We start from the raw sequence: 27,848 nt of genomic DNA, 5'->3' as shown, positions 1-27,848 counted from the left end.
GTTTTCCTCGTATAAAACTGCCACCCATCAACTCTCTACGTCTCTTTCAAATGTATGTGGACCTGTATGCGGATGCAACTTGGCGTTCTCCTTGTTGGAGTTTTGGCATTTCCGAGGGATATCCTCCGTGTTTGTTCTTTGGCAAATACGTGGGCTTTACTTCACTTCATCATCATGTGCCATCAATCTAGAACAAAGGATATTCCTCTCATCTTCCAACGAGAGGAACAGAGGAGATGCCAGATGCGTGCTGTGCGTGAGGAGTATTTATGTATTATCATAACCTCTGATTACTCATCGCAACCATTTTGTAATGAAAACCGGCAAAGCCTCCTATAATAGTCTTAGGTTCTTAGTAGCAGGGCAATCTTGAAAACAGACACTGTTAACGACCATTGATGTCGTCTTATGGCCCCTTCGCGACATTATTACGGCATATTCGTTTCGTCCAAGGAATCATCTTGCGCTTGCGTGGTTCGAGTTTGACAGAAATATTTCTCTAGTCACATAAACCCTGCGCGTCGAGCTGTTTTCATTATCACCCCGCGCGCCATCAGGCCTTATCATCTTCGCGATGGAGATTTCGGACGTCTGACTGAATGATGGGTTGACTCGTGTGATCTGAAGATTCTGGAAACAGCATGGCCGTTTGAGCAGATCATGTCACACCAGCTATCAACGTCCAACGTTTTTGCCCTGGCCTCTTGGCCCATCAGGAGCCACGAGGCTACGACTGAATGATTTGCTTGCTCGCTGTTGATTTGTTGAGCAATGCAGCTTCGTCATGCTAAAAAATTACTCGTTCATATTTTGCACTAGGGTGTGTTTAGATCTCAGTCGACGTCTCAGTCGCGTGACCAGCTGGGTAATGAAGCAACGTGAAGAACATCAGGGTTCTTCCGACGCACACAAGAAAAAATAAATCAGGGTTCTACCGGCTTGAGCTGATTACCACGGCTGCACCGGAGGCGGCTTTTTTCGGTTGAATACTTTCTGGACATGCTTCTTCCTTCTTATGCATGAATCAATTTGATTTCTCATGCACCAGAGGCGGCCGCGCATTTTAAAATGCATGGCCCATTTTTCATCCATCATGCAAAAAGAAAAACAGACTCGGCTTGCTATCTCATTGTTCGAGTTTTAGCATTTTGGAGGAATATTTAGAAATTCGGAATTGCCTTGCAAATTAAGTCCATCTTCCTTTGCACCTACTACCTACCGTCGATGCTGGAGCGAGAATATGCCCATCATCTTCCAACATGAGAGGGAGAAAGAATCGATAAAAACAAAGAGAACGGCGCGGACTATGAAACTTGTTCTTACTCGCTGCAACAATTTTATGACAAGAAGCTGCTGAATCTCCAACCAAAATCGTAGGCTGTGCACATTGACAATAAATAGTTTATCTTCGTCGCTTTTGATGTAGTCTTCTGGCCGCTTCGCTACAATATCAAGGTATATTCGTTTCGGCGAAGGAATCATCTTGCGTAGCTCAAGCCTGACGGAATTGTTTCTCTAAACATATAAGCCCTCGGTGTCGATTTGCTTGATCCAGTCACATAGCATTATCAGCTTCAGACTAATGGATTAACTCGTGATTGGTCTGGAAAATCTGAAACGGTATAATCATTGGGGAACGATCAATTTTCTGTTGTACGTTTTGCCTTGACCTCTAGACTCATCAGGAGCCAGAGCTGAAAGAATTGCTAATCTGTTTCTTAGAAAATCAGAACCATAATTTTTGTTTAGCATCATGGCAGTTTGAATTAGATATAATTTTCTACGACGCACTCAATTAGATTTGACGCTGGGTCAGTGTCCCGACAAAGATTTAGGAGCATAATGCACAGTAGGATGAATTTGTATGCTCACGCCTTGTTACCATCTTACACCAGCATGTGGAAAATGAAAAGGAGACAAAAAAGAAGTTAGAAACTACAGATAGCCAATTACATATCTGTGGGCTGTGGCTGTGGTGGCTGGGGAGACCACCAAGAAGAGGCCGGCGGGGATCATTGGACGGGGAATGGGGGGCGGCGGCTAGAAGGAGCGGAGCCAGTCCGAGTCCGGCAGGTTGAGCGGCGGCAGGGAGTGGCGGCCGCGCGTGGAGCTGCCGCTGCGCACGTCCTGCATGGCCAGGAGCGCCGACACGGTGTTGCGGAAGATCCTCTGCTCCGCGGCGACCAGGGCCTCGCGGTCCCGCCGCGCCGCCGCCTGCCCCTCGCCGGGCGCCGTGGGGAACACCGCCTCCATCATGGCCTCGCACTCCCTCACCATCAGGGACACCGCCTCCGCCGTGAAGAAGGGCTGCACTAGCACGGTCTCGATCACGGCGAGCCGGATCCCGGCGCCCGTGCGCTTGTCATACTTCTTGAGAATCTTGGCTAGGCCGATGTAGTTGACGCTGCTGTAGTTGAGCAGCAGCACCATCTCGCCGTGGAAGTTGACGATCTCCCTCCGGATCGCCGCGACCTCCGCCTCGTGCGCCGCCGCCGGCACCGCCGGCTTCCTCTCCAGCGCGCTCCTGATCGCCCCCTGCAGCTCCTGCTCGTACAACACAAAGAAAACAGTAATCGTCAGAGAAATTCACAGCGCAGGCGAAGCCATTGGGGCTGACTGGCTAGTGATCAGCGCAAACACATACCCTGTGCGTGATGATGAAGAACTCCTCCTGCTCGATGAAGAAGGCGTTGATCTTCTCGATCTGAACGTCGAGGCGGGCGACGAAGTCGGCCGGCGAGACGGCGCCGATGACGGGCTTGAGCTCGTTGTAGCTCAGGAACTCGTCCTTCCACGCCGGGAGGCTCTGCTCGATCTGCCTCTTGAGCCACTTTCCAAATTTCATGGCGTCCAAATCAATCAAGAGATCACCGACTGCCTTCGGCCCAATTAATCCGCAACCGATCGGCAGCTGGTAATCAACTAATGACCTCGTCTCCTCGAGGGCAATGCAACAACAATCTACGATATGAAGGGGAGCAAGCGGTGGTGTTGATGGATTAATGAGGGGTGAAGCGGCGACGAGTGCTGGTAATATAGGCGCGGCCAGCGTGTACGTACGTGGTTAGTGAGGTAAGCGGTTGGAGGAGAGGAAGAGGAAGAGGATGGTGACGTTCTCGGAATATTTACCGGCATATGCTAAGCGTGGCAAGGGGCGTGAGGCGTGGGGCGGTGTGCGTGAGGCCGCGCTATGGGCACCCGGTGGTTGAGAACCTTCTGCTCTGCTCTAGCTTAAATATTAATAGTATCACTGGTAGTATCTCGTTTGTCTCTCAAGAATTAAATTTTCTACAATCAATTTTTTCCTCAAAAAATGATTTCATAATACTTTGATAGAATTTGAATTTGATTTTAAAAACTCCAATTCAAATATTTATGTATGGATGTCGCACGAAAATGGAAGATATTATCTCCATGAAATCCCAATGTTTAGAATTTGAACCTTGTATTCACACAAAAAATTCACTCGAAATCATCTGAAATTTGACCAGCATTGTCCGCATACAAAGAAGCTATCTTTGAGCTTATCGGTAGGCCGGACCAGGTTTCATAAAGCGTCAGTATTTAAATTTATACCTTGTGTCTAGACTATAAATTGTCCACGAAGTAGTTTGAATTTTTTACAATTAGTGTTGTTTAGGTATCGAGGAGCAACTCTAGGCATATTGGCGGATCATTTCGTGCAAGTGAGTACCCACAAACTTTGATTTGTAACTATTCAACCTCACGTTTACCCTATACAAATTTCGTAAAAATTGCTTGAAACTCCACGGGCACTATTGACGTACAAAGCAACTTTGAGCTTATGGGCGGATCATTTTGTGCAAGTGTGCCTGACATACTTGTACAGATGGTTTTTGTAAAACTTCGGTATTTAGATGTTTAACCTTGCAGTTACACTATAAAATTTTCACAAAAAATAGTAGGAATTTTTATGGGCACTCTCATGCGCAAACTGGCAAAGGCTTATGCACTCGTTAGGAAAGATGAAAAAACTGTGAAGGCTTATGCACCGTCTGGAAAAACATTGAACTTAGATTTTATTCATTTATTGAGTGCCTAGTTGGAAACCCAAGTTTAGAGGGGACGAAGTAGGGTGTGGACGTGGCGATTTCGGTGTCGGGGATGAGAGAGAAGGGCGTTCATTGGTCCTGGGACGACGGATAGAGAAAGAGTGGTGACTGGAATCCGGATCACACAAGAAGCATATTCCCGCAGGGAAACCGTGGGTGCAGCAGCGACTTTTGTTCCCCCGCAAGACGGGGGGCACTGCACTGCGCGAATTGAATTGTAGTCGCTTTCGCACGTAAAGGAGGAGCGACGAGAGGGAGATTCCATAGGATCTTCTCTTCTTGTTGGCCTTGGAGTTATGTGGCCTGCCTTGCCTGCCTTGATGGTTTTCCGGTGGGTGGGTGGTGTTCCCTTTGAAATCCGACAGTTTCTTAGGTGCTTCAGTGGGCTGCCTGATGATCCTTACGAGAGAAGAACGGGTCCAGAATATTTTATGGCATTATAAGCTTCGCGTGAGAAGCACTCTCCCCTCAGGCCCTCACCGTGTAGTATTTTATCCTGTTGAATTCAACATGGATTACAGATGGGGGCTGGATAGTGGTACTGGACGAAAAATATTGGGCCAATCGATATTTTCTAGACCATCCGATCTAAAGCGAACAATCAGATGGCCTTCTACCACCTCCTCCGCCATTGTTCATCGTTTTACGGCCAGCCTCGCCGTCGTGCTGGGCCACCTCCCGTCCATCCCTAAGTCGGTGACCATCAGACTTTTTTTTATCCGATGAACCTGCACCCCCTCCCCTCCCACACCCCAAACCGTTAACCTTCGAAATCGCCTCCGCCTGCCGCTGGCTATGGCTCGTCCTGGTCAAGGCCTTGCCGGCGTCCCCAGGGCGAGCGTACCCGCTATGCTCGCCCCAGTGCTATCGGCGACGACCTCGATGCTCTGTTGTGCCTTCTTCCTTCCCAACACTGATCCAAATTCAATTTCCAGACAACTTACTTCCAACTAAATTGTTACATATGGGTGTTCAATAGTGGCCATGACCCTCAGAGCTCTCAGAGCTCCGGTTTAAAAAATAAGTAGTTTTCGTTCTTTCTTTTATGTGGTGATGCTTTTGAGGGAGATATTCAATATTTTTAGTGAACATGACGAAAACCAAAATGAAAAGAAGAATGGAATTCATGTTGAACTAGCAAACCAATTTCCACAAAAAAAAAAGAACTAACAAACCAAAACCAACCAGGAATATTTGCTACTGCCCAGAGAAGAACATTTTTCTAAAAAAAAGGAATATATCCAAAACTGCAAAATGTTGTTCTCGAAGCACGGTACCAACAAGCCTTGAAAAAGAACACACTGTAGCATATAAACATGCAGAACCGCTCAATTGACATATTATTATTTTTTCTTTAAGATAATACTCCAAATATATATTCCCTCCCATATAAAGGATGGCCCTTAAGCCTAACCAGTTCCAGTTCATGGTTTATTCCGGAGCATATCCACGGATATCACGCTTTTGGCGTCTCATCACAAAGTGTTCTTCTGCCCTTTTTGTACGTCATCATTCTAAAGCTATGTACAAGTAGATACTTAGACTAGAAACAGTTAAAGATGGAGGAAACATTTGTTAGTGCAAAGCTCTAAATATATTATAGTTATTCCAGCTAGAGAGGCTTGTGCTCAATTATTTTTGAGATGGGGTTATCCTAGTAAACCTTTTGTAGATATTCTTTTCCTGGTGAAAAGTAATTGTTTCGTTATATATCCTTTGCAAGAACAAATGACCTATTGTTCCCTCTTCATTATACAAGTAGTACAAGTTAACTGTTGGTTAACCACATTTTGAAGGTGCTGATTGCCACTGGGCAGCCAAAAAATGAAGTAAATAATATGAGAGACATGAATTGATGTGCTTGGATCTTAATCTCATGATTAGAACACCTAAAACTAATCAGAGATCGGACACTCACGAGAAGGAGTTGAGATTTTTAGGGGGTGGCCCATGCCAGCGGCCGTGACCCTCCGGCGATGTGGACTTCGTTAGGGAAGAGGAAGCAGCAAGACGACAGTCATGTTGGGGGTCGCTAACACTACCATCTTTGGTGTCTGGTGGTGGCATATGACCATTCAAACCTCCTTATCTATGTTTTAGGATCGGTAGTTAGAAGTATAGGGGGTTTAACCCATAAAATGTGTTTGTGCATGCGCGCCAGAGATGCTAAGGGACTGAAACCAACTTTGGTTTTGGGTGCCAGGATAAACATGTGCGTAGGGTAAGAGACATTTCTCCCCCACTTTCTCTCGGTTTGTTATACCAGGAGATTAATTTCAACATTCTACCCCTTTATCATAAGGTTAACAAGCAAACATCATAGGCCAACTCTCGATAGAAATAACAGACCAAAATAAAGTGTTACAATGACAAAAGAAATGTCACTGAACCTCTGTACTTACAGTACCATATCTTGAAATGAAAAGCATAATACTTTATGGGAATTGGTTTATTTGACTGTCATCAAAAGGATCTCCGGACCTATGCCTGACAACATAACCATAGAAGGGTCAGTGATAAGCCTTTAGCAAGATGAACCACAAAACTTATGAGACAAACATCATATGTTTAATCTTGGATTCTATTTCCAACAACATTAATATAGTGTCAATAGTTTTGTTAACACAATTGACATGTTATTACTCGCATAGAGCATTGGGTGTTCATAATCACTATAACTGGTTTAAAGGTGTCGTCTACTACTTTTAATTTTGGGGAAAGAATTCCTTCGGAATACAACATGTCTGGTAGCCTCTTAGCATAACACGAACTAGTTTGCATCACTAATGATGCCATGGTTGTCCTTTCTTGAGCTTTCCCATGATGTAGCTCTTTCCACAAGAGTGGAGATGTAACATGACGTAGAGTAGAATTCATAATATCCACACACACCTCACATAAATAACAATTTAACAATTTCCGACCAACCTACAATTTCAAGGTTACTTGTATCCTTATAAGAGAGTGTGTAATCTTTTTTATTGTGCATACACTCCAAGACTTGGTGGCTGCTTTCGAGTAGTGTACATTTCTAGATTTAGTGTATGCCGAGTATCCCCAACATAAATAAGGATATGTTCATATTTGATTACATATGGTGCTTTTGACAACTGAAGCATAAAGAACTGGCATTATCAGGTCAGTTTTAACTGATTCCTCGGTCATTGAAATGTCACAATTTTATCACCCTTAACATTCGGAGCAGGTGAGACAGAGTACTTGAGCCTAATGTGTTTCCTACATACTCTATCGGTGCATATCAATACAATATGACTTATACTCCTTCTGGACTCATGTCCCGGTGAACCTCCATACAAATACTGCATGAGGCATCATCAAATCTCTTGGTTGGCCAATGAGATTTCATCCACAAAAGGCAGTGAAACTCACACCGCAGACTTAAGGTACCATTGTATAAGCGCTTGACTTAGTTCATAACTTGAATTATTCACAACATGCCATGTTTCCTATCTTTCATGACAAAACATTCATGTTGAGCCACGCAGGATATTTAAAAATTCAATCAGCATAAAAGCATGCCAGAGTGATAACACAAGCATTGTGACAATTCCTCAGTCAAGACAGGATGATGCCATTGTGATCAATCCCTTCTCTCTTTATTATGAGCCTTTTGGTGGCTACAGGCCATTGTTTGAGCCTCCCAAAAACTCCCTCAAAATTACGTTTAGTTTTGCAGAGCCATTTATGGCCTACCATTTTAACTCACTTAGAAAACTCTACTAAGTTCCATACACCAGAGCTCGTAGTCTTCACCCTATATGGCAACAATACACAATGAGCAATCATGCACCAATTAGTCATAGGGAAATATTGAGGCTCAACATTAGGTGATGCAATAGAGATTTCCTAGTCCTTCTTAGTCCATGATGCATAGGAACTCATATCGCATGATTTGTGTTCCTAGGCTCTTGGTGATTACTTTACTCTAGTAGAACATATATCACATTCTAGAGTCTAATGTCTTAACATGCATACATTTTAGTTCTTGGTCCACATCACTTTGGCCGGACAAGAACTCAATAAAAAACATGTCACATGATTATAAACAAAGTTCACCTGAAATATAATCACAAGCCACAGCAATGTTAATGTCATAACTGAGACTGGACCGACAAACTTGCTTCTTTAACATTAATGTGTGCTTTTCATTAGGGAGTAAGTACACATAAACATGATAAAAGTAGTCACAACACCAGTGTGGTTTCCATTCATTAGCCAAATAAGACTTCTTGTTGGTTCCATCCTAATAGGAGAAGTACCACCGTTTTTTTGTTGTCAGTGCTATTGGTGTTAGTAAGCCTAAATGTGGTATAATAGAACAAGCTCGCAATTTCGATGATGTCTCATCATTTACACTTATCATGCATCTTAACTGTATCATAGCACACATGATCATTCAGTCAAAAGGTCACCTATCTCACCTCATGGCTAGGCTGACATCACAGACTTGGGAGTACAACTTAGCCGGGCATTTAAAATGCATCGACAAATACTTTAGTTTTTCCCAACAGGCACTAGCCAAACATTATTGGATCACATAGTGCGGTGCGAAAAACCAACCACACGGCCATTAGCATTCTGCCTGACATGGCCTCAACTCGTTAGCAATAATCACACCCTTAAGGAAGTGCAATAAGGATACCATCAAGATAGACTTCATGCCCAAATAAATTTCCTAATAAAATATTCAGAAACTTTAGGGAGTGAGTCATAATTGTGCTTAACATTAATATCATTCTACAATCTTAATATTTAACATTCAAATGGTACTAAAAATGAGATCAGCACTAAAAAAATCATAACAATGGCATCAACACTAATATCGCGTTAAAATTTTCTCAATAAAATTTTCCCTGGATTTATGCTAGAAATCATATTTATTTATTTGGAAAATGGACTAGGAGATTTTATTTAGAAAACTTTAATGTGGTATTAATGCTGATGTCATAATTATGACATTTTCTATGTTGATACCAATTTTAGTATCAGTTTAATGTTTATATGTTAAGATAGTAAAATAATATTAATCTTGAGCACGATTATGAGTCACTCCTAAAGTTTTTGAATATTTCATTCAGATCTTTTATTTGAGAGCAAAAAGTTTATGTTGTTGTCATCCTCACTGCATTTCCTTAATAGGTTGAGGCCATCTCACGCTGAACGTTAATAGTCATGCAGTTCGATTTTGCACGTCGCACCGTGCCACTTAATAATGTTGGATCAGTGTGCCTATTGGGCAAAATTAAAGTCTCTTCATGGTGCACTTTATGTACTTTAATTTAGACATGCATTGGTTGATGCAATGAAGACCATGTTGACAAAATTATGATTAATTTTCGGAACGAGAAAGTTTTGTTTTGAGAATTTTATTAATATCATGGTCATTTTACAACAATTGTTGCTGAAAATTATTGGCAAAGCAAGCCATGTTATTTATCTAATCATTATCACTTACCAAACATTATTATTTGGCGAATCCTGATTTAATATCAATGTCCAAATTTTATTATTTGGAGAATTTATGATATTTTGAAGATTAATATTAATGTATTTTTCATCGTGAATGTTACACTAATAATGTTCACTTAGTGGGTGTCATGTTTATTATTACGGTTATACTAATGTCCAATATTAATGGCATTTTTATACCATGTCATTGAGAATTTTAATAACAAAATAGATACTATTGGTTATTGTAATTGTTGATGGCAACTTTTATTGTCAAATTTTACTAAACATTATGTAATTGAATGTGAGTCCTTTTGCCTGATGACACATTGGAATGCATTATGTTGTTGCTTTGTATCAATACTTCTTGTTAATTTAACCAATGTTTTTGCTGATCATTATATAATTTTAAGTTTATAACAACAACGACAACAACAAAGCCTTCAGTCCCAAACAAGTTAGGGTAGACTAGAGGTGAAACCCATAAGATCTCGCGACCAAGTCATGGATCTAGCACCTGGATAGCAAGCTTCCACGCACCCCTGTCCATGGCTAGTTCTTTGGTGATACTCCAATCCTTCAGATCTTTCTTTACGGACTCCTCGTTCGATCTACCCCGACCTCTCTTGTCATTATCAACACGCTTTGAAGCAGCACAAAGGTTGTGGAGGAGCAACTCCACTTTGCTGCTACAATGTGTATAACACAAGTGTTGAAGGAACAATTTCAACATGTTGCGCTAGATATCGCTCTAGAGGCAAATGTAGGCTGATATGGCAGCAAGAGTTCAATCCAAAATTCCTAGAGCACAAGATCTACTCCAAGACCTTAGATAAGAACAACAAGTTCTATTATAGGTAGTGGGTACATAGTCTGGTTTACAAAGTAGAGGTGAGGACCTCTATTTATAGGTTCACATACTTCTACTTATAGCTGGAACACTTTAGAAAACATTATTTAGGATTCATCTCTCTACTCACAACTACTTATAACTAGAGAACTCTAGAAACAGTGGGTAGGGTAAAGAAAACAAAAGAAATACTACACTAGAGTGGAAGCATCTAGAAGTAGCCAAACTGATCTGGCATGTGTTTTTCTTTCTTCTCATCTAGTGTTCCTCGTCATTCTCCCCTGGTTGTTTGGAACTCGCCCTCGAGTTATCTTCATAGAGCACTTCTTCTGGATGGTAGAGCGTCAAGTCCGCAACATTGAAAGTGTTGGAGATACCCATGTCACTTGGAAGATTTATCACATAAGCATTATCATTTATCTTCCTCACGATAGAGAAGGGCCCATATCTTCGCTGCCTAAGTTTCCCTTTAACACCTAAAGGCAGCCTCTCTTTTCAGAGGTAGACCATCACCTTATCACCGACTTGGAATGATTTTGGCCTCCTTTTGCAATCAGCAAGTTGTTTATATTTCTGATTTTGTGGTTCCAAAGCACCGCGAATCTCTTCAAATAACTCGGTGTAATTATCAGCAAAGGATAATGTTGATTTCGAGTTTCCCCTTGATGATAGTTTCACCAGGTCCACCACATGTGTTGGAACTTTAGTGTAGACAATTGAAAAAGGGCTCCTTCATGTGGATCTATGCTTGGAGTTACCGTAGGAGAACTCTGCAAGAGATAAAGCCATATCTCATTGCCCCTTTCTTTCTCCACAAATGCAACGGATCAGATTACCCAAAAACTTGTTCACCACTTCCGTTTGCCCACCTGTTTGTGGATGAGCAGTGCTAGAAAATTTTAGTTCAGTGTTGAATTGCTTCCACAAAGTGAGCCAAAATGCAGCAAGAAACTTGCTATCACGGTCTGAGACAATGGACCTTGAAACTCCATGAAGTCTGAACACTTCTCAAAAGAATAGGTTTGCCACATGATGAGCATCCGTTGTCTTGCGGCATGGGATGAAATGGGCCATCTTAGAGAATCTATCCACAATCACAAACACAACATCACTTCCTCGTCTTGTTCTTGGCAAGCCCAAGACGAAGTCCATAGAGATGTCCTCTCATGAAGCAACAGGAACAGGCAAAGGCATGTATAATCCCGTGTTCTGGACTTGGCCTTTGTAGGTTTGACATATAGGGCATCACTGGACAAACTTTCTAGCATCTCTCTTTACTTGTGGCCAAAAGTAGCGAGCTTCCAAATTAGCGATAGTCTTGTCCCATCCAACATGGCCACTAAAATCACTTGAATGGAGTTCTCTAATTAGTTTGTCACGCAGAGAACTCCTTGGGATGCACAAACGATCATTTTTGAAGAGATAGCCATCCTGCACCAAATAGTCGTCACCTAATGGCTGGCCCCTTAGGTGCTTCACCCAAACATGGCCAAAGTCTTAATCATCCTCATACAACTCCTTTATTTGATCCATGCCTGGAAGTTCAGCTTCAAAAGAAGTCAGGAGGCATGCACGACGACTCAAAGCATCGGCCACTCCGTTCGTTGACCCATATTTATGCACGATGAGATAGTTAAACCTCTCCAGATATGCTGCCCACCTCACTAGCATGCGGTCAACATGCTTTTGATTTCTAAAATGCTTCAATGATTGATGGTCACTATATACAATGAACTCTTTAGGCAGCAAATAAACTTCCCAAATTTTCAAGGTTGTGAAAACGGCATACAATTCTTGCTGATAGGTGCTCCATTTCTGTCTAGCTTCACTTAACTTCTCACTAAAGAAAGCAATGGGCTTCCTTTCTTGAGATAGAATAGCTCCAATGCCTACTCCACTTGCATCACACTCCAACCCAAAAGTCTTGTTGAAATCAGGTAGCACCAAGACAGGAGCTTGTGATAGTTTTTGTTTAATATCATTGAAACTAGCTTCAGTTGCTTCTGTCCACTGGAACTTTCCTTTCTTCAAACACTCGGCAATTGGTGCTATGATAGTGCTGAAATTCTTCACAAATCGCCTATAGAAAGTTGCAAGGCCATGAAAACTTCTTACCTCAGAAATGGTCTTCGGAGTTGGCCATTCTGGGATTGCTTCAACCTTAGAATCATCAACACGAATACCGTCACATGTTATGACGAATCCTAGAAAAAGAAGTTGTGTTTGCAGGAAAACACATTTCTTCAAGTTGACGTAGAGCTCATTTTCCCTTGGTACTTCTAGCACCTTCCGAATGTGATCAAAGAGTTCATCCTCATCCTTGCTATAGATCAAGATGTCATCGAAATAGACCACAACAAAGTGGGACAAGAAGGGTCGAAGGACTTGATTCATTAAGCACATAAAGGTACTTGGTGCATTTGAGAGTCCAAATGGCATGACTAGCCATTCAAACAACCCTTCCTTTGTCTTGAAGGCGGTTTTCCATTCATCCCCAGGTTTGATACGGATTTGATGATATCCGCTTCTTAAATCTAGCTTTGTGAACACTCTTGCTCCACTAAGCTGATCCAACATATCATCCAAACGGGGAACCGGGAATCTATACCTTACAGTGATCTTATTAATGGCTCTACTGTCCGTACAGATGTGCCAAGATCCATCTTTCTTTGGCGTGAGTAGGGCTGGTACAACACATGGACTAATACTTTCTCGAATGTGCCCCTTTTGCAGCAATTCCTCCACTTTCTCCTTCAATATATATGCTCCTTTGGGCTCATTCGATAGTGTGGAAGATTAGGAAGACTTGCTCCCGGAATTAAGTCAATTCTATGTTGAATTCCTCTCATCGGTGGCGAGCCTTGTGGCTCTCCAAGTATGTTCTGAAATTCTACCAATAAACCACGTACCTTTGCTAGAATTTCAATAGTCGGGTGCTCTTCTCCTTTTACAACAAGTGCAGCACACAAATCTGCCTCCTTCAAGTCTTCCATAAACTCATGAGAGGTATGGGGGATAGTTAACATAGTATTCCCCTCCTCCTTAGAGGTATTACCTTCGGTTTTGTTTGGTAAGATAATGATCTTTCTCTTGTTACAAATGAAAGAGTAGAGTTTTCCTTGCCCTTGTGTGTAGTATCCACATCAAATTGCCAAGGTCTCCCAAGAAGAACATGGCTAGCGTCCATATCAACTACGTCACACAACACATTTGAGCAATAATGCTTGCTCAAGGAAAGTGACAGGTTGCATTGTTTGGTGATCCTCATATTTGTTAAGCTTCATGCACTAGCCAACACAACCAAAAGTCCGAACTAATGGAAAGGGCTAGTACAATCCACATATACTGTAACACCCCCTCTCACGTGTGACGGGGAAGACAAGTCAACACGTACAACCGGAAGAGAGCGACGGCGCGCGAAACTCACGTATGACTCAAGAGGCCTCTACGTGGACACAAAGGGGGGCTATCAGCAATTTTTAAATAAATTGCGCAAACCAGGACTTGAACTCAAGACCTTAGCTCCGATACCATGTTAAGCTCCATGCACTAGCCAACACAACCAAATGTCCAAACTGATGGAAAGGGCTAGTACAATCCACATATACTGTAACAATATTCACTCCTTTCTTGATCCACCCAATAGTGTAGGGGTTTGGATGATCATGAGTATCAGGCTTTAAATGGCTCACCAACTTCTGGGAGATAAGATTCTCGCAGCTGCAACTATCAATCACTAACTTGCATACCTTGCCATTCACTGTGCATTTGCTCTCAAATATTTTCTTCCGTTGTGTGTCGTCAGGTTGTGGTGTGGAACATAGGAGATGCTGAATCACACATACCACCTCTTCACCTTCTTCTTGACAAACCTCTTGTCCCTCTACATCTTCAGATTTGTATTCTTCCTCATCGCCTTCATCATCATGGATAGTTGTGTTAACAAATTTTCTTAGTGGGCAGCTGTTGGATATGTGTCCCTTTTCACCACATTTATAGCATTTTGGGCCTTCATTGGACTTGCCCTTGCCTCTAGTTTGCTTCTGGATGGGTCATTTTGCCTTTGGTGGAGCCGTCTTTTCTTCCACTCTATTAGGCTGACTCCTAGACGAGCCTTCGGTATGAGGATATGGAGGATATTGGCCTTCTTGAAGCACGTTGAACAGCACATTATTGTGGCGGTCTTGCTCCAAGATTACATCTCCTTTGATGAACATCTTCTTCTTCTTTAGATGAATCTCCTTCAATGGTAGCAGGGGGGACACCCTTTCTTATCATCTCAACCAAACTGATCAAATCTCCAATTAAGATCTTCACGCGGCTCTTTGATTTGTTGTTATGCGGCATCCATCCTCTTCTCCAATTGCTCCATTGCTCGCTGCAGCTTGCTCTCGAAGAGGACAGCAAGAACTAGTATGGGTCAACGAGGCTCTGATGCCACCTGAAGCAGCACAAAGGTTGTGGAGGAGCAACTCCACTTTGCTGCTACAATGTGTACAGCACAAGTGTTGAAGGGATATCGCTCTAGAGGCAAATGTAGGCTGATATGGCAGCAAGAGTTCAATCCAGAACACCTAGAGCACAAGATCTACTTCAAGACCTTAGATAAGAACAAGTTCTATTATAGGTAGTGGGTACATAGTCTGATTCACAAAGTAGAGGTGAGGACCTCTATTTATAGGGCTTTGGGAAGCCTTCACATACTTCTACTTATAGCTGGAACACTCTAGAAAACATTATTTAGGATTCATCTCTCTACTCACAACTACTTATAACTAGAGAACTCTAGAAACAATGGGTAGGGTAAAGAAAACAAAAGAAATACTACACTAGAGTGGAAGCATCTAGAAGTAGCCAAACAGATCTGGCATGTGTTTTCCTTTCTTTGCATCTAGTGTTCCTCACCACGCTTTAGCCATCCGCTATGCACTGGAGCTTCTGGAGGCCTGTGTTGAATATGCCCAAACCATCTCAGACGATGTTGAACAAGCTTCTCCTCAATCGGTGCTACCCCAACTCTATCTCTTATATCATCATTCCGGACTCGGTCCTTCCTCATGTGGCCACACATCCATCTCAACATGCGCATCTCCGCCACACCTAACTGTTGAACACGTCGCCTTCTAGCCGGCCAACACTCAGCGCCATACAACATTGCGGGTCGAACCGCCATCCTATAGAACTTGCCTTTTAGCTTTTGTTGCACTCTCTTGTCATAGAGAATGACAGAAGCTTGGCGCCACTTCATCCATTCGGCTTTGATTCGATGGTTCACATCTTCATCAATACCCCCGTCCTGCAATATTAACCCCAAATATCAAAAGGTGTCCTTCTGAGGCACCACCTGCCCATCAAGGCTAACCTCCTCCTCGTACCTAATAGTACTGAAACTGCACCTCTACTAAACCTAAAACCTTTCAATTTCAAGGTTTGTCTCCATAACTCTAACTTCCTACTGACCCCCATCTGACTATTATTGACTAGCACCACATCATCCGCAAAGAGCATACACCATGGGATATCTCCCTGTATATCCCTTGTGGCCTCATCAATCACCAAAGCAAAAAGATGAGGTCTCAAAGCTGACCCTGGTGCAGTCCTGTTTTAATCGGGAAGTCAACAATGTCGCCATTACTTGTTCGAACACTCATCACAACATTATTGTACATGTCCTTGATGAGGGTAATGTACTTTGTTGGGACCTTGTGTTTCTCTAAGGCCTACCACATGACATTCCGTGGTATCTTATCATAGGCCTTCTCCAAGTCAATGAACACCATATGCAGGTCCTTCTTTTGCTCACTGTATCTCTCCATATGTTGTCGTACCAAGAAAATGGCTTCCATGGTCGACCTCCCGCGCATGAAACCAAACAGATTTTTGGTCACGCTTGTCATTCTTCTTAAGCGGTGCTCAATGACTCTCTCCCATAGCTTCATTGTATGGCTCATCAGCTTAATTCCACGGTAATTAGTACAACTCTGAACATCCCCCTTGTTCTTCAAGATTGGTACTAATATACTCAGCCTCGCCCATTCTTATGGCATCTTGTTTGCCCGAAAAATGAGGTTGAAGAGCTTGGTTAGCCATACTACCGCTATGTCCCCGAGGCCTCTCCACACCTCAATGGGGATACAGTCGGGGCCCATCGCCTTGCCTCCTTTCATCCTTTTTAAAGCCTCCTTGACCTCAGACTCCTAGATTCACCACATAAAACGCCTGCTGGTATCATCAAAGGAGTCATCCAGTTCAATGGTAGAACTCTCATTCTCCCCATTGAATAGCTTGTTGAAGTACTCCCGCCATCTGCTTAATCTCCTCGTCCTTCACCAGGAGTTGGTCTGCTCCGTCCTTGATGCATTTGACTTGGTCAACATCCCTCGTCTTCCTCTCTCGGATCTTGGCCATCTTATACATGTCCCTTTCGCCTTCCTTTGTGTCTAACCGCTGGTAGAGGTCCTCATGCGCCCGACCCCTTGCTTCATTGACAGGTCGCTTTGCGGCCTTCTTCGCCATCTTGTACTTCTCTATGTTGTCTGCACTCCTATCTAGGTATAGGAGTCCGAAACATTTTTTCTTCTCCTTAATAGCCTTTTGGACACCATCATTCCACCACCAGGTATCTTTAGCTTCACTTCTACTTCCCCTGGACACTCCAAACTCCTCCAAGGCCACCTTACAAATGGAAGTCACCATCTCCATCCACATATTGTCCGCATCCCCTCCTTCCTCCCAAGGGCCCTCCTTAATAACCCTCTCCTTGAACGCCTGAGCTACCTCCCCCTTGAGCTTTCACCACTTCGTTCTAGCGACTTTGGCACGCTTATCCCTGGACACGAACCCGAAAGCGGAAGTTAGCAACCACAAGCTTATACTGAGGGACAACACTCTCTCTAGGTATCACCTTACAGTCTAGGCACGCACGCCTATCTTCTCTTCTCGAGACGACGAAATCAATCTTGCTAGAGTGTTGACCACTACTAAAAGTCACTAGATGTGATTCTCTCTATTAAAGAGGGTGTTAGCTACGATCATGTCGTAGGCTAGAGCAAAGCTTAAGACATATTCTCCTTGATTCCTGATGCCATAGCCAAAGTCCCCCATGCACCCCTTCAAAACCTGTGTTAGATGTACCCACGTGGCCATTGAGGTCTCCTCCTATGAAGAGCTTCTCGCCAATGAGTACACTCCTAACCATGTCCTCCAAGCCTGCCAAGAACTCCCTCTTGGTTTTCTCATCGTGGCCTACTTGCGGGGCATATACGCGCTAATAACATTGAGAACTAAGTCCCCAACTACCAGCTTGACCAAGATAATCCGGTCTCCACGTCTCTTGACATCTACCACTCCATACATGAGGCTCTTGTTGATCAAGATGCCTAACGCCATTTCTGCTTGCAGCCGTCCATGTGTACCGCAACTTGAAGCCGGTATCCTCCCACCTCCTTCGCCTTCTATCCCCTCCATTTGGTTTCTTGGATGCAAAGGATATCAACACCTCTCATCACCGCTGCATCAACTAGCTCCCGAAGCTTCCCTGTCAGGGACCCTACACTCCAGCTACCTAAGCGGATCCTCCTAGGTCCGACTAGTTTCCTTACCCTTCGCACTCGTCGAGTCAAATGCAAAGATCCTTGCTCATTTTCCACTACATCCAGGCACCGATGTAGCGCGTCACTAAGGATACGACGGCCCGATCCTGGCTCACTTGTCACCGTATCCAGATCAAGATACGGCGCACCATCGGGGGGGTGGGGGGGTGACGGCCCGGCCATTGCCCATTTGACACCACGCGCGGGTTCCGATGTGGCGCGTTGCTGAGAGGGTTACGCCCCAACGAAAATCTTTTGGGTTTCTTTATTTAATTTTAAGTTTCTCTAAGCAAAATAAAACAAACAAAAACTTTTGATCAAATATTTAGTGAGCAGAAGTTGTTACAATATATGATAATATTCTGACTAGCGTTGATTATTTTTATGGTCAATTATAAATACATATGTTTCTTTTGGTTTTCAACTCAATGGCAACAATTAAACATGTTTCTAATTTAGATCAATTACAAAGTTAATTCATGGTTCAAGTTTTGTTATGACGCTCAAGTTATCATCTCCTTTTAGCAATGAACACCAACAATGGTACCATTTACTTGGACGATGGAGTTGATTTTCTCAAATGGAAGGAAAAGATCATTTTCATGCTTGGGCTTAACAACCTACAACATGCATTACATGGGAAGCTCCCACAACTCCTACCACTAACATTGAGAATTACATGGGGAAGCACCCACTCCATTTGATTTTCTCAAATGGAAGGAAAAGAGCATTTTCATGCTTGGGCTTAACAACCGACAACATGCATTACATGGAAAAGCTCCCACGACTCCTACCACTAACATTGAGATTACGCTAACAAAAAAAAGATTTACGACAATAAGGCAAAATAACGCGAGCGGTCCAATAAAGAAAAACCATCTCAGCTGAAATAAGAGATTGCAATTCCCGACTCAGACTATGCCAAGGAGTGCTTGGCCTCTAGTGAGGAGCATTTTAAGGGCACTTCACCCGATAAAGTTGAGACTTAAGGGTTTTGTCATAAGGACAATAAAGAATAACACATTAGAAGAAAATTTGATTCATGTTTTTGAGGTGAACCACTTGGTCTCTGTAATACAATGATTATGTGTGGTTTAAATCCCTAGTTAAGTTGAATTACAATCATGTGAGTTAGTCTAGCCATGGGGCGAGTTATTTTCATGAATATTTTGCAATGATCATGTGTGCTTTGGTAGAATCAAACTGTAAGAGAAATGTAAATAATGAGACATCGAAATTGAGGTTGTTCTAGTATACCACATTCCGAGGGGGGGATGGAACAATCACTTATCCTAGTAAGACCATATCACCACAATTAAAGTAAGTTCTCTTATTAAGATGGGACCAACAAGAAGTCTTATTTGGAGAATGGATGAAAAACACGCTAATATTCTAACTCCTTGTTTTAACCATGACTGTGTATACTTACTCCCTTATGACATCTGAAGCACACATTAATTCTAAAGTGGCAAGTTTGCCAATCTATGTCAATCATGATACTAATGTACCATGTGGATCAATGATGTTATAATCATGTGCCATGCTTCGTTAAGTTCTTCTCCATTTTCTATCCAATAGTAATGCGGATTAGACTAAAAAATTGTACTTGTTAAGACATTAGACTCTGGAGCATGATATATGTTCTACAAAAATAATGTGCTCATGGGAGCCGGGGCCTAGGAACATAAATCTTGAGGAGAAGCGATCTTACGTACTGAATATCCATGAAATCTTTGTTCATATGCATCATGTGGAACGAGGGCTATGAAATCCCAAATACAACACCTAGCTTTGAGCCTCAGCATTAAATGTTAATGGTCTTTTGCCATGTAGAATGACGACTATGGGCTCTACTGATGTATGGAACTTAATAGAACTTAATAGAGTTTTCTAAACGAGTTAAAATGGTGGGGTGTAAATGGCTTTGCAAAATCAAACATGACTCTTGAGGAAAATCTCAAAAGGTTCAAACAAAGACTTGTAGTGAGGCGTGTAATAAAGAAAGAAGATATTGATCGTAATGACATCTCTTCTCTTGTATCGAGTAAGCAATAGATGATGTTAGAGTTATCATCATGGTGTTTTAATTTTGACTTCATTAAGAATGTTTTACGTGGCTCAACTAGAAGATTTTGTCATGAAAGAAAGGTAACATAAATCGTGTTGTCAAATAATTCAAATTATGAACTAAGATGAGCATTCAGACAATGGTACCTTCATTCACCATCAAATCCCATTGACCAACCAAGAGTTTTCCTATCTCCCAATTATGACACAAGTGATCTTGGTGATTACTCACGCATTACTTGTATTGAGATTCACCAGGACATAGGCCCAAAAGAAACATATGACATAGGAGTACATCGGCACGGTGCAAAAGAAACACATTATACCTAGCTAAGAGAGGCGAAGACCATCCACCACCACCGGCCACCGCAAGGTTGTACCGTGGGCATCCTACACATCTGTTGACCAACTCCTCGCTGCTCGGAGGCGCACGACCATGGGACTCTGCTTTTCAACTATGGTAATGACCCAACACTTCCACTAGAGTTTCATATACTCCCTCCGTCCGAAAAAGCTTGTTCCTCAAATGGATGTATCTAGCACCATCCATTTGAGGAACAAGCTTGGGACAAGCTTTTTCGGACGGAGGGAGTAGGCGCACTAGCTTAGGATAGGTAATGAAGTTAAACCTAAATCTAACAGTAATTGATGTGCGCGTTCTCTTGCGAAATAGCATGTCATATTCATGTATCAGGCTGCACTATATAAAAGAACAGTATTCTCTTTTCAAATGGTCAGATACAGGTAGCAATATTGATGTTTTGGCTCTTGAAATAAATAGTAGCCATGAAGAGTAACAAACAAAATGACTAAAATGTACCCATGAAATTCAAAGTTTTAGAAAGGAAGATTCCACCCCGAAATTGTTTACAGAATTAATGGAATCAATCAACCAAACACTCTTGTTATTAGATTTACATTTGTTAATACAAATTTGATTCCCCCAATCATGCGGCTTAGTTCAACTGTGGAAAGCTGGCAGCATTCACTTGTGTCTTGTGACATGAATTGTTATGTACTCCCTATGTTCCATAATTCTTGTCGTAGTTTTAGTTCGAAAAATTGAACCTATGAATTGTTATACTTCGGTACATGGCAATATGAATGTGAACACAGACAGAGACCAAAACTATATGATTTTTCTATCACACATAAAATATATGGTATAAAGAAAGTGTGATGCTGAAGGGAAAGAGGAACGTGAAGCAACGTACAAGTTTCTCAGCCTCAACTGCACAATTCTATTCAGAGCACACCGAGTGCCTTCTCCCATGCTTTCTGCTACAAGTATAATAGCCTGCACCTGGCACATTAGCACCATTTAAGTATCACCAACGAGATGGAAACTCGCTGGAATATGCTGTAGAAAATTCTGAGCAGAATCTGCTACCTCTTCCTCTTGAGCAGTACTCTGAAGATCAAGATCGTCTTTGATATGTTCATCCACAGAAGTCCATGTAACACGAAACCCTGGTAAAGGCATTAGCGGATATTAACACAAGCAACTCAATCGTCCAAAGGAAGATGCAAAACAATTTTCGTCAGAAATATTGCTGCAAATGATGTACATACAAAAACTAACCCAGTAGAGGTAGAAACATTGAATGGTATTGAAATGATGGACAAGAAGTAAACTTGGAATACATGCAGCAGAAGGATGCGGAAAAGGTAACAAATACATACTTACACCGTTCTTTATATCTTTTTATTAATTTTTAGTCGTTTTTGGACTATAGTTTGCTCAATTTACAGAATTAAAACTAAATCCACCTAAACTTTCAATGGGAAAACAGATGTACAAATCAGTATGCGTGCAAAGAGGGTCCAAAGGTGCTCTGATTTTATTAAACAACAAAGGTATGTATGAGACTCACCAACTCATACAACGACCTATTAGCTTAAGATATTATCGGTGCAGAACATTTCCCTGCAGCATGGTATAATACCAATATACCATTTCGAGAGGTTCCTTTTCTAAGGTTGGCATGGAACCAAGTGGTGTAGAAAACCGACAGTAGAATTTTGGTGTGCATAAGGACTGAAAAAAAAAAAGGAAAACAATATAACAGCTGCAAACCTGGTGAACTGTGGGTTATGATATACATCTCTGAGATTGCCTAGATGCTGCCTAACACTGCTCACATGACACACAGACACCAGTCTAGATCTGATCCTGGGTCTGTAATGACATGCTGTATGCCAGATCTGATCAATCACGGCTGCTCTCTGCTTTCAGCTCAATGAAAATGCTTGTCAATTGACTATCAAATAAGAAAACTTAAGGAATACATGGATAGGCGTGCTTATGTCTTTAGGCCACTTCGATACACATGGCCCTCGCATTTCTAGTATCACCTGTACAAGCTCGCTACAAGCGCTGAGAGCTGCTCACTGTATACCAAGTTTTTCAACTGCTCTCCCTCTCCACCACCAATGAATTGTTGAAAGTGGTCGTTCACCCATAGAGCTCAATATGAAAACTTATGATATATCCTTGTCTTCCAGGGAGTCCTGAAAACTATCTCCATCATTGCCAAATCCCAATATACTACTCAGCTTGTCATCCGGTGTAATGCCTGCCTGGAGCATACTGTTATACATCATATGAGCTTTCTTCTCATCTCCAGTTTTGAAGTATCCAACTATGATATCTGTATAAGTTACTACAGTAGGTGTAAGCCCCTTATTTATCATTTCTTCCATCAACCACTGTGCGCCATCCATCGCAAGCACTTTACTGAAGCCCCCAATTAAACAAGTATAAACAAAAGCATCTGCTGATAAGCCCCCTTTCTCCATCTCTCTAAAAATTTCCAAAGCTGCCTCCATGTTTGAACGCTTACAATAGCAATCAATAAGAGATGTATACAAAATCCTGTCTGGTGTCAATCCTTCCCAAATCATATGCTTAAACAATGTCACAGCTTCAGAAAGTCTGTCATTATGGCAAAGACCATTTATTAGGCTAGTATATGTGAATATATTAGGTTTTGTACCCTCATCCAACATTTTATGAAACAATCTGAAAGCCTCCTGAAGTCTCAGTGCTTTCACACAGCCATTAATAATAATACTATAAATGAAAGTATCAGGAACACAGCCTCTTTTTATCATGTCTGCAAAAAAGGCCCACACATCATCGCATTTGTTGACCTTGCACAGACCATTTATGATAACTCTGTACATACAAAGGTTAGGAACAATTCCAAGATGGCGTACTTTATCCAGGAATAGGAGGGCTTCATCGATCATCCCTTCTTTGCTGAAACTGTCAACTAGAATGGTGCATGTCACAATGTTCGGGCTTATTCCCTTCTCAAACATGAGTTCGAATACTCCCAATGCTTCTTTGAGGTAACTATGTCTACAGAATGCATATATCAGACTAGTATAGTTGTAAGCATCTGGAATAAAATTATGATGAACCATGTTATTCCAAAGGTCATAGACAACCTCTAGATCCAAATGTTGGCAACAACCATCAAGAAAAATGCTGTAAACTATGTGGTCATGCTTGACACCTTGTTCTTTGAGCCTCCTAAACAGGTCAAATGCCAATTCAACCTTTCCAGCTCTGCAAAGACCATGCAGAAGTGAAGTATAACTGACCAGAGTAGGAGCAATCCCATTTCTTACCATTTCGACAAGCACGTCATAGCCTGCCAATAGATCCCCTTGCTTACATAACCCATCAACTAATATACTATAGCTATGGGCATCTGGGATAAACCCACCCTTCTTCATCCCATCAAACACCTCCATGGCTTTCTGAACCTGATCCTCGTGACAGAAACCATGAATCACAGCATTGTAACAATAACTGTTGCGAGGGTAGCCTCTCTGACAAAGCATTTGAAGAAAGTTCCATGCAGATGACACATGTCTGGTACGGCAAAGCCCATAGAGGTAAGTGCCATAGGTTACCGCATTCGGTTTCATGCCTTTCATTTCCATTTCACATAGAAGCTCAAATGCTTCCTCCAAGCATAACCTATCTCCATGTGTATAAGCACTCATCAAAACTGAATAAGAGTACACATTTGGTGACGGACCAGATGTATTCATATCATCAAACAAACTCCTCGCAGACATGATTTGATTCCTCTCCACTAAACACTTCAGCAGGAAGTTGCACAACTGCAGCTCAACTCCAACCTTCTTGGCCTCAATGTAAGTGAGAAGAGCATCCTCAAACATTGACAACTCTACAAAAACCCGAATAACTGTAGCATGAACTTGTAGTAATGTCATTGACCCACCCAAATTACTGACCAAAATAGGTGCCAACTCAAACAACTCTGGGCCGGCACTTCCACAGTAATCAACAATGCTCCGCATGAAGCACCGGATCTCTCTGATTCTTCGCGGCAAGAAGGGTTGCATAAGCAATGCAAACAGCCCAACTGACCGGGATAGCCCATATAACTTCACACACTCCCTGAAGGTAATCTTCCTGGCCTTGTTCCAGTTTGATGTACGAACTGCTAGTGTGATCAAGGGAGGAAGACACTGGTTTTTATACTCACTGTAAAAGAAGCTTCCAGTAGGTTCTTGATGATCTAAGCTCTTCAAGCAACAAGCCACAGAGTAAAGTCGCAATGCCGGAGGGTAGCTTCTTTTTACAAGGGCTTGACGCATGAAACTTAGCACTGCTCGGTGCATAGAAGAGGGCCGCCAATCCCCTCCTTACACTGACAGCATAAGCCGAAGAAGGAAGAATGTCCACTACTTTTGTACTTCATGGAGCAAACTTCCTTGAAAAGTTAACAGTGAGGACCACCCAGGAAATAATAAGACAAGTTACATGAAAATTTCCTGCAAAAAAAAAACGTTGTAACTGTTATCCTCAGTGTCAAGGCTCACTTAGAGCAACAAATCGAAGCTTTCTGTTTTCAAAACATATGGTGCAGGATTAAATTTAGGTTGGCGGGAACCATTGTACCTGATTAAAAGCACCCAACCAAGGAATGACATTTAAAGAAGGGAACAACAGTGGAAATCTGTCTAGCAAAAGAAAGGACTCGAACATGAACAAAAAAACAGCAGATATAGTATGTTTATTGTTAGAAGAGAGCAGCTACATCCACAATGAGGACTTAAATCATGCAAACATAGCAAGGATGTTATTTTGGCAGAATTAATTTGTACACAGATGTTTTCAGCTGGGCACGATTCAGACAGAATATGACATTACAATTTGGGCCAGATTAAAGCTGGGAGCATAAATATTGCAGACAGCAAAGGTAAATTATATGCAGTCGGATGGAAAGAAAAAAGCTAGGAACCTTATAGGAAAAATCTCGTTGCCAGTACTCACTACTACAACAGAAATGTGGCCTAGCTTTGCATAATAATGAACACTTGAGGTCAGCAGCTGTGGAGCCAGGATTGCGAAAGAGCCGGGGCGAACCTTTTATTGGAAAATCAACCTGAGCCAGTTAGCACAGCTTCGATTAACAGTGTAGGCCGAGGATTTGAGGGGAGACAGCCCGCTGTCGCCGCTCGCAGCCGGCAACCTCTCCTTGTCGCTCTGTCCCCGCGGGAAATGGCTGATGCGCCCCACTCCGGTGAGGTCCTGCGGCGCCTGGCCGTGGGGGGCTCTCAATCTCGGGCGCCGAAGCAAAGGGGCGATTGAGGAATTACCGCAGCCCGAGCCGGCGCGTCCCCCGCTTGGCCGCTGAATCAGTCACGCGCTCAAGCCGCCGGCCGTCGCCCCGCACTCTCACCGCTAGTGGCGCAGCCGAACATGCTCGCCGAGCCCCGCCGCCTACGCCCGCCGCCCGCCGCCGCGCGCCCGAGTTCTGCTGGGGTTTAACGAAGTTTTTTGTTGGCCTCTGCTCCTCGGCTAGGTATGCTGGGAATCCAACGCAGGTGCGGTTTCATCCAACGGACACGATCCATCGTTGCAGCGTGAGATAGGAGCCGCTGCAGTAGCGTCACTGCCAGGTGGGCCCGCGAGACACCGACGAGGGGCGGAAGTGGCGTGAACTGTATTACAAAGCCCGAATGGCTAGCATGAACTTGTATCGATAAAAAAAAAGACCCGTCTAGCCGGCACCCAGCCGCCCAATATGATTAGCGAACGGCCGGTTATTTAAGGAAATATTTCGTCCCCTTTCATAATCAGAAAATATTTCTCATCTAATCCATTTTCCTTGCTACGTATTAAATAGCAACACATCCATATGTTTCGGCGCATATGTTTGTTTTCCTATGCATTTATTTGTGGTTTCAGAATTTTAAAAAGCTATAACTTTTAATCCGGACATCGGAATTGTGGTCTGTTTTCACCGTTGAAATCTTCGCGACATGCTCTTCAAAACTAGATCCCGCATGGGTATGTTTCGACGAACTAGTCTATCTGCCAACTAAACATCAATATGTGTGCAACTAGAGTACATGCCGCGCCAACTGAGCATATGTGTGTGCCAATATTTTTTGTCAACTAAATATCAATGTGTGTGCAACTAGACTAAATTCCCGCGCCAATTGAGCATATGTGTTTGTCAATAGTCCTGCCTACTAAATATTAATGTGTGTGCAACTAGACTATATTGCCGCGCCAACCGAGTATATATGTGTGTAACTAGTCTTGAGAACTAAATATCAATGTGTGTGCAACTAGACTACATTGTGGCGTCAATTGCGCATATGTGTGCAACTAGTGTCCTGCCAACTAAACATCAATATATGTGCAACTAGACTAAATTACAAGTCAACTTAGCATGTGTGTGTGCAACTAGTCCTTCTGGCAACTAAATATCAATGTGTGTGCAACTAGACTATATTATAAGCCAACTAAAACATCAATTTGTGTACAATTAGATTAAATTACAGGCCAACTGATTTTTAAAATAAGTTGCATCATGTAGTACTAAAAGTTGCACAATATAGTAGTTTAGTTGCACCATATAGCACCAAAGTTGACATAAAAAAGTTCGTCGAAACATATCCATGCGGGATCTAGTTTCAAAGATCCCGTCGCGATGAATTTAATGGTAAAAACGGAACTGAATTCCGACGTGTGGTTTAAAAGATGCGGTTTTAAAAGAATTTAAAATCCCGAAATAAAAGTAGGTGAATCTGTATTCTTTATCTGATGGGACTAGTGTGAACACATTTAATGCCAGTACCAACATGAGAAGGAAGGCAAGGAGCAGGGGCAGCGCAGCGGTGAGCCTCAAACCAGGTGGCACCTGCCCCATGCGTGAGCGAGATCGAGCAGCCCGAGCCGGCTGCTCGGTTCGACTAAAAAGCGCGCAGTCACTTTTTAGATTTCATGGGGAAAAAAGCACCGGATCTCTCTGTTCTTCGCGGCGAGAAGGGTCTCGTAAGCAATGCGCAAACAGCCCAATTGACCGGATCTTTCTGTTCGCTTCTCTCCGAGCACCGGAGTATCTCACTTCTGTTGGTCTGCCCATACCCCAGCGACTGGACGAGAATTGAATCAGCCACAGAGCCAATGTAATTTCCTGCTCATGCAACCCAAGCGGGCGAACGCATTGCGCTAGTCGTCCGCAAACTTGTTGAACGAAAAATATTTGCACTACTGCGTACCTTAATACTCCCTGTGTATTTCTTTACGGATGGAGTACTAAGGTTAATTTGCCGCAGAATACATAGCGTGCGTGACCCCAATGTGTAGCTGAGTTTGGTTGGTGGCTTATGACAGGCGCAGCTTCGGTCAAATTTTGGGCGGCGGCCAGGAAGTCAAGCTCGGTATGGCCAGCAACGAGTCAGCCAAGGAAGTTGACCACGTGTTAGCACCAGTTCACCTTGACCTCAGTCCTCAGTCCA

At 42.8% G+C, this 27,848-nt stretch overlaps 2 protein-coding genes across 4 annotated transcripts; both read right to left on the bottom strand.

Moving 5' to 3' along the window:
- Positions 1–1,830: 1,830 nt before the first annotated feature.
- Positions 1,831–4,784, bottom strand: LOC119362991 (SPX domain-containing protein 6-like). The gene is made up of 2 exons (XM_037628281.1): positions 2,645–4,784; positions 1,831–2,544 (listed from the first exon to the last, which is right to left on the bottom strand). Exons 1-2 carry the CDS (start codon positions 2,843–2,845, stop codon positions 2,041–2,043), a joined length of 705 nt encoding a protein of 234 aa, XP_037484178.1. The 5' UTR covers positions 2,846–4,784; the 3' UTR covers positions 1,831–2,040.
- Positions 4,785–6,410: 1,626 nt separating this feature from the next.
- On the bottom strand, positions 6,411–26,122 carry LOC119362990. Of its 3 annotated transcripts, none has more exons than XR_005173714.1 (5): positions 25,462–26,122; positions 22,129–24,866; positions 21,442–21,521; positions 21,266–21,354; positions 6,411–6,560 (listed from the first exon to the last, which is right to left on the bottom strand). XR_005173714.1 is itself a non-coding variant. In XM_037628280.1 (4 exons), exons 1-4 carry the CDS (start codon positions 22,154–22,156, stop codon positions 6,509–6,511), a joined length of 243 nt encoding a protein of 80 aa, XP_037484177.1. In that variant the 5' UTR covers positions 22,157–22,531; the 3' UTR covers positions 6,411–6,508. The 3 variants fall into 3 exon arrangements, 1 of the variants encoding a protein (XP_037484177.1); XR_005173715.1 differs by having other exon boundaries at positions 21,266–21,348; XM_037628280.1 differs by lacking the exon at positions 25,462–26,122 and having other exon boundaries at positions 21,266–21,348; positions 22,129–22,531.
- Between the last annotated feature and the right edge of the window lie 1,726 nt (positions 26,123–27,848).

Source organism: Triticum dicoccoides, chromosome 2B, assembly GCF_002162155.2.
Source record: "Triticum dicoccoides isolate Atlit2015 ecotype Zavitan chromosome 2B, WEW_v2.0, whole genome shotgun sequence".
NCBI classification, from domain to species: domain Eukaryota; kingdom Viridiplantae; phylum Streptophyta; class Magnoliopsida; order Poales; family Poaceae; genus Triticum; species Triticum dicoccoides.
The sequence above is the reverse complement of the archived record's forward strand: the minus strand, read 5'-3'. Positions and strand labels throughout refer to the sequence as shown.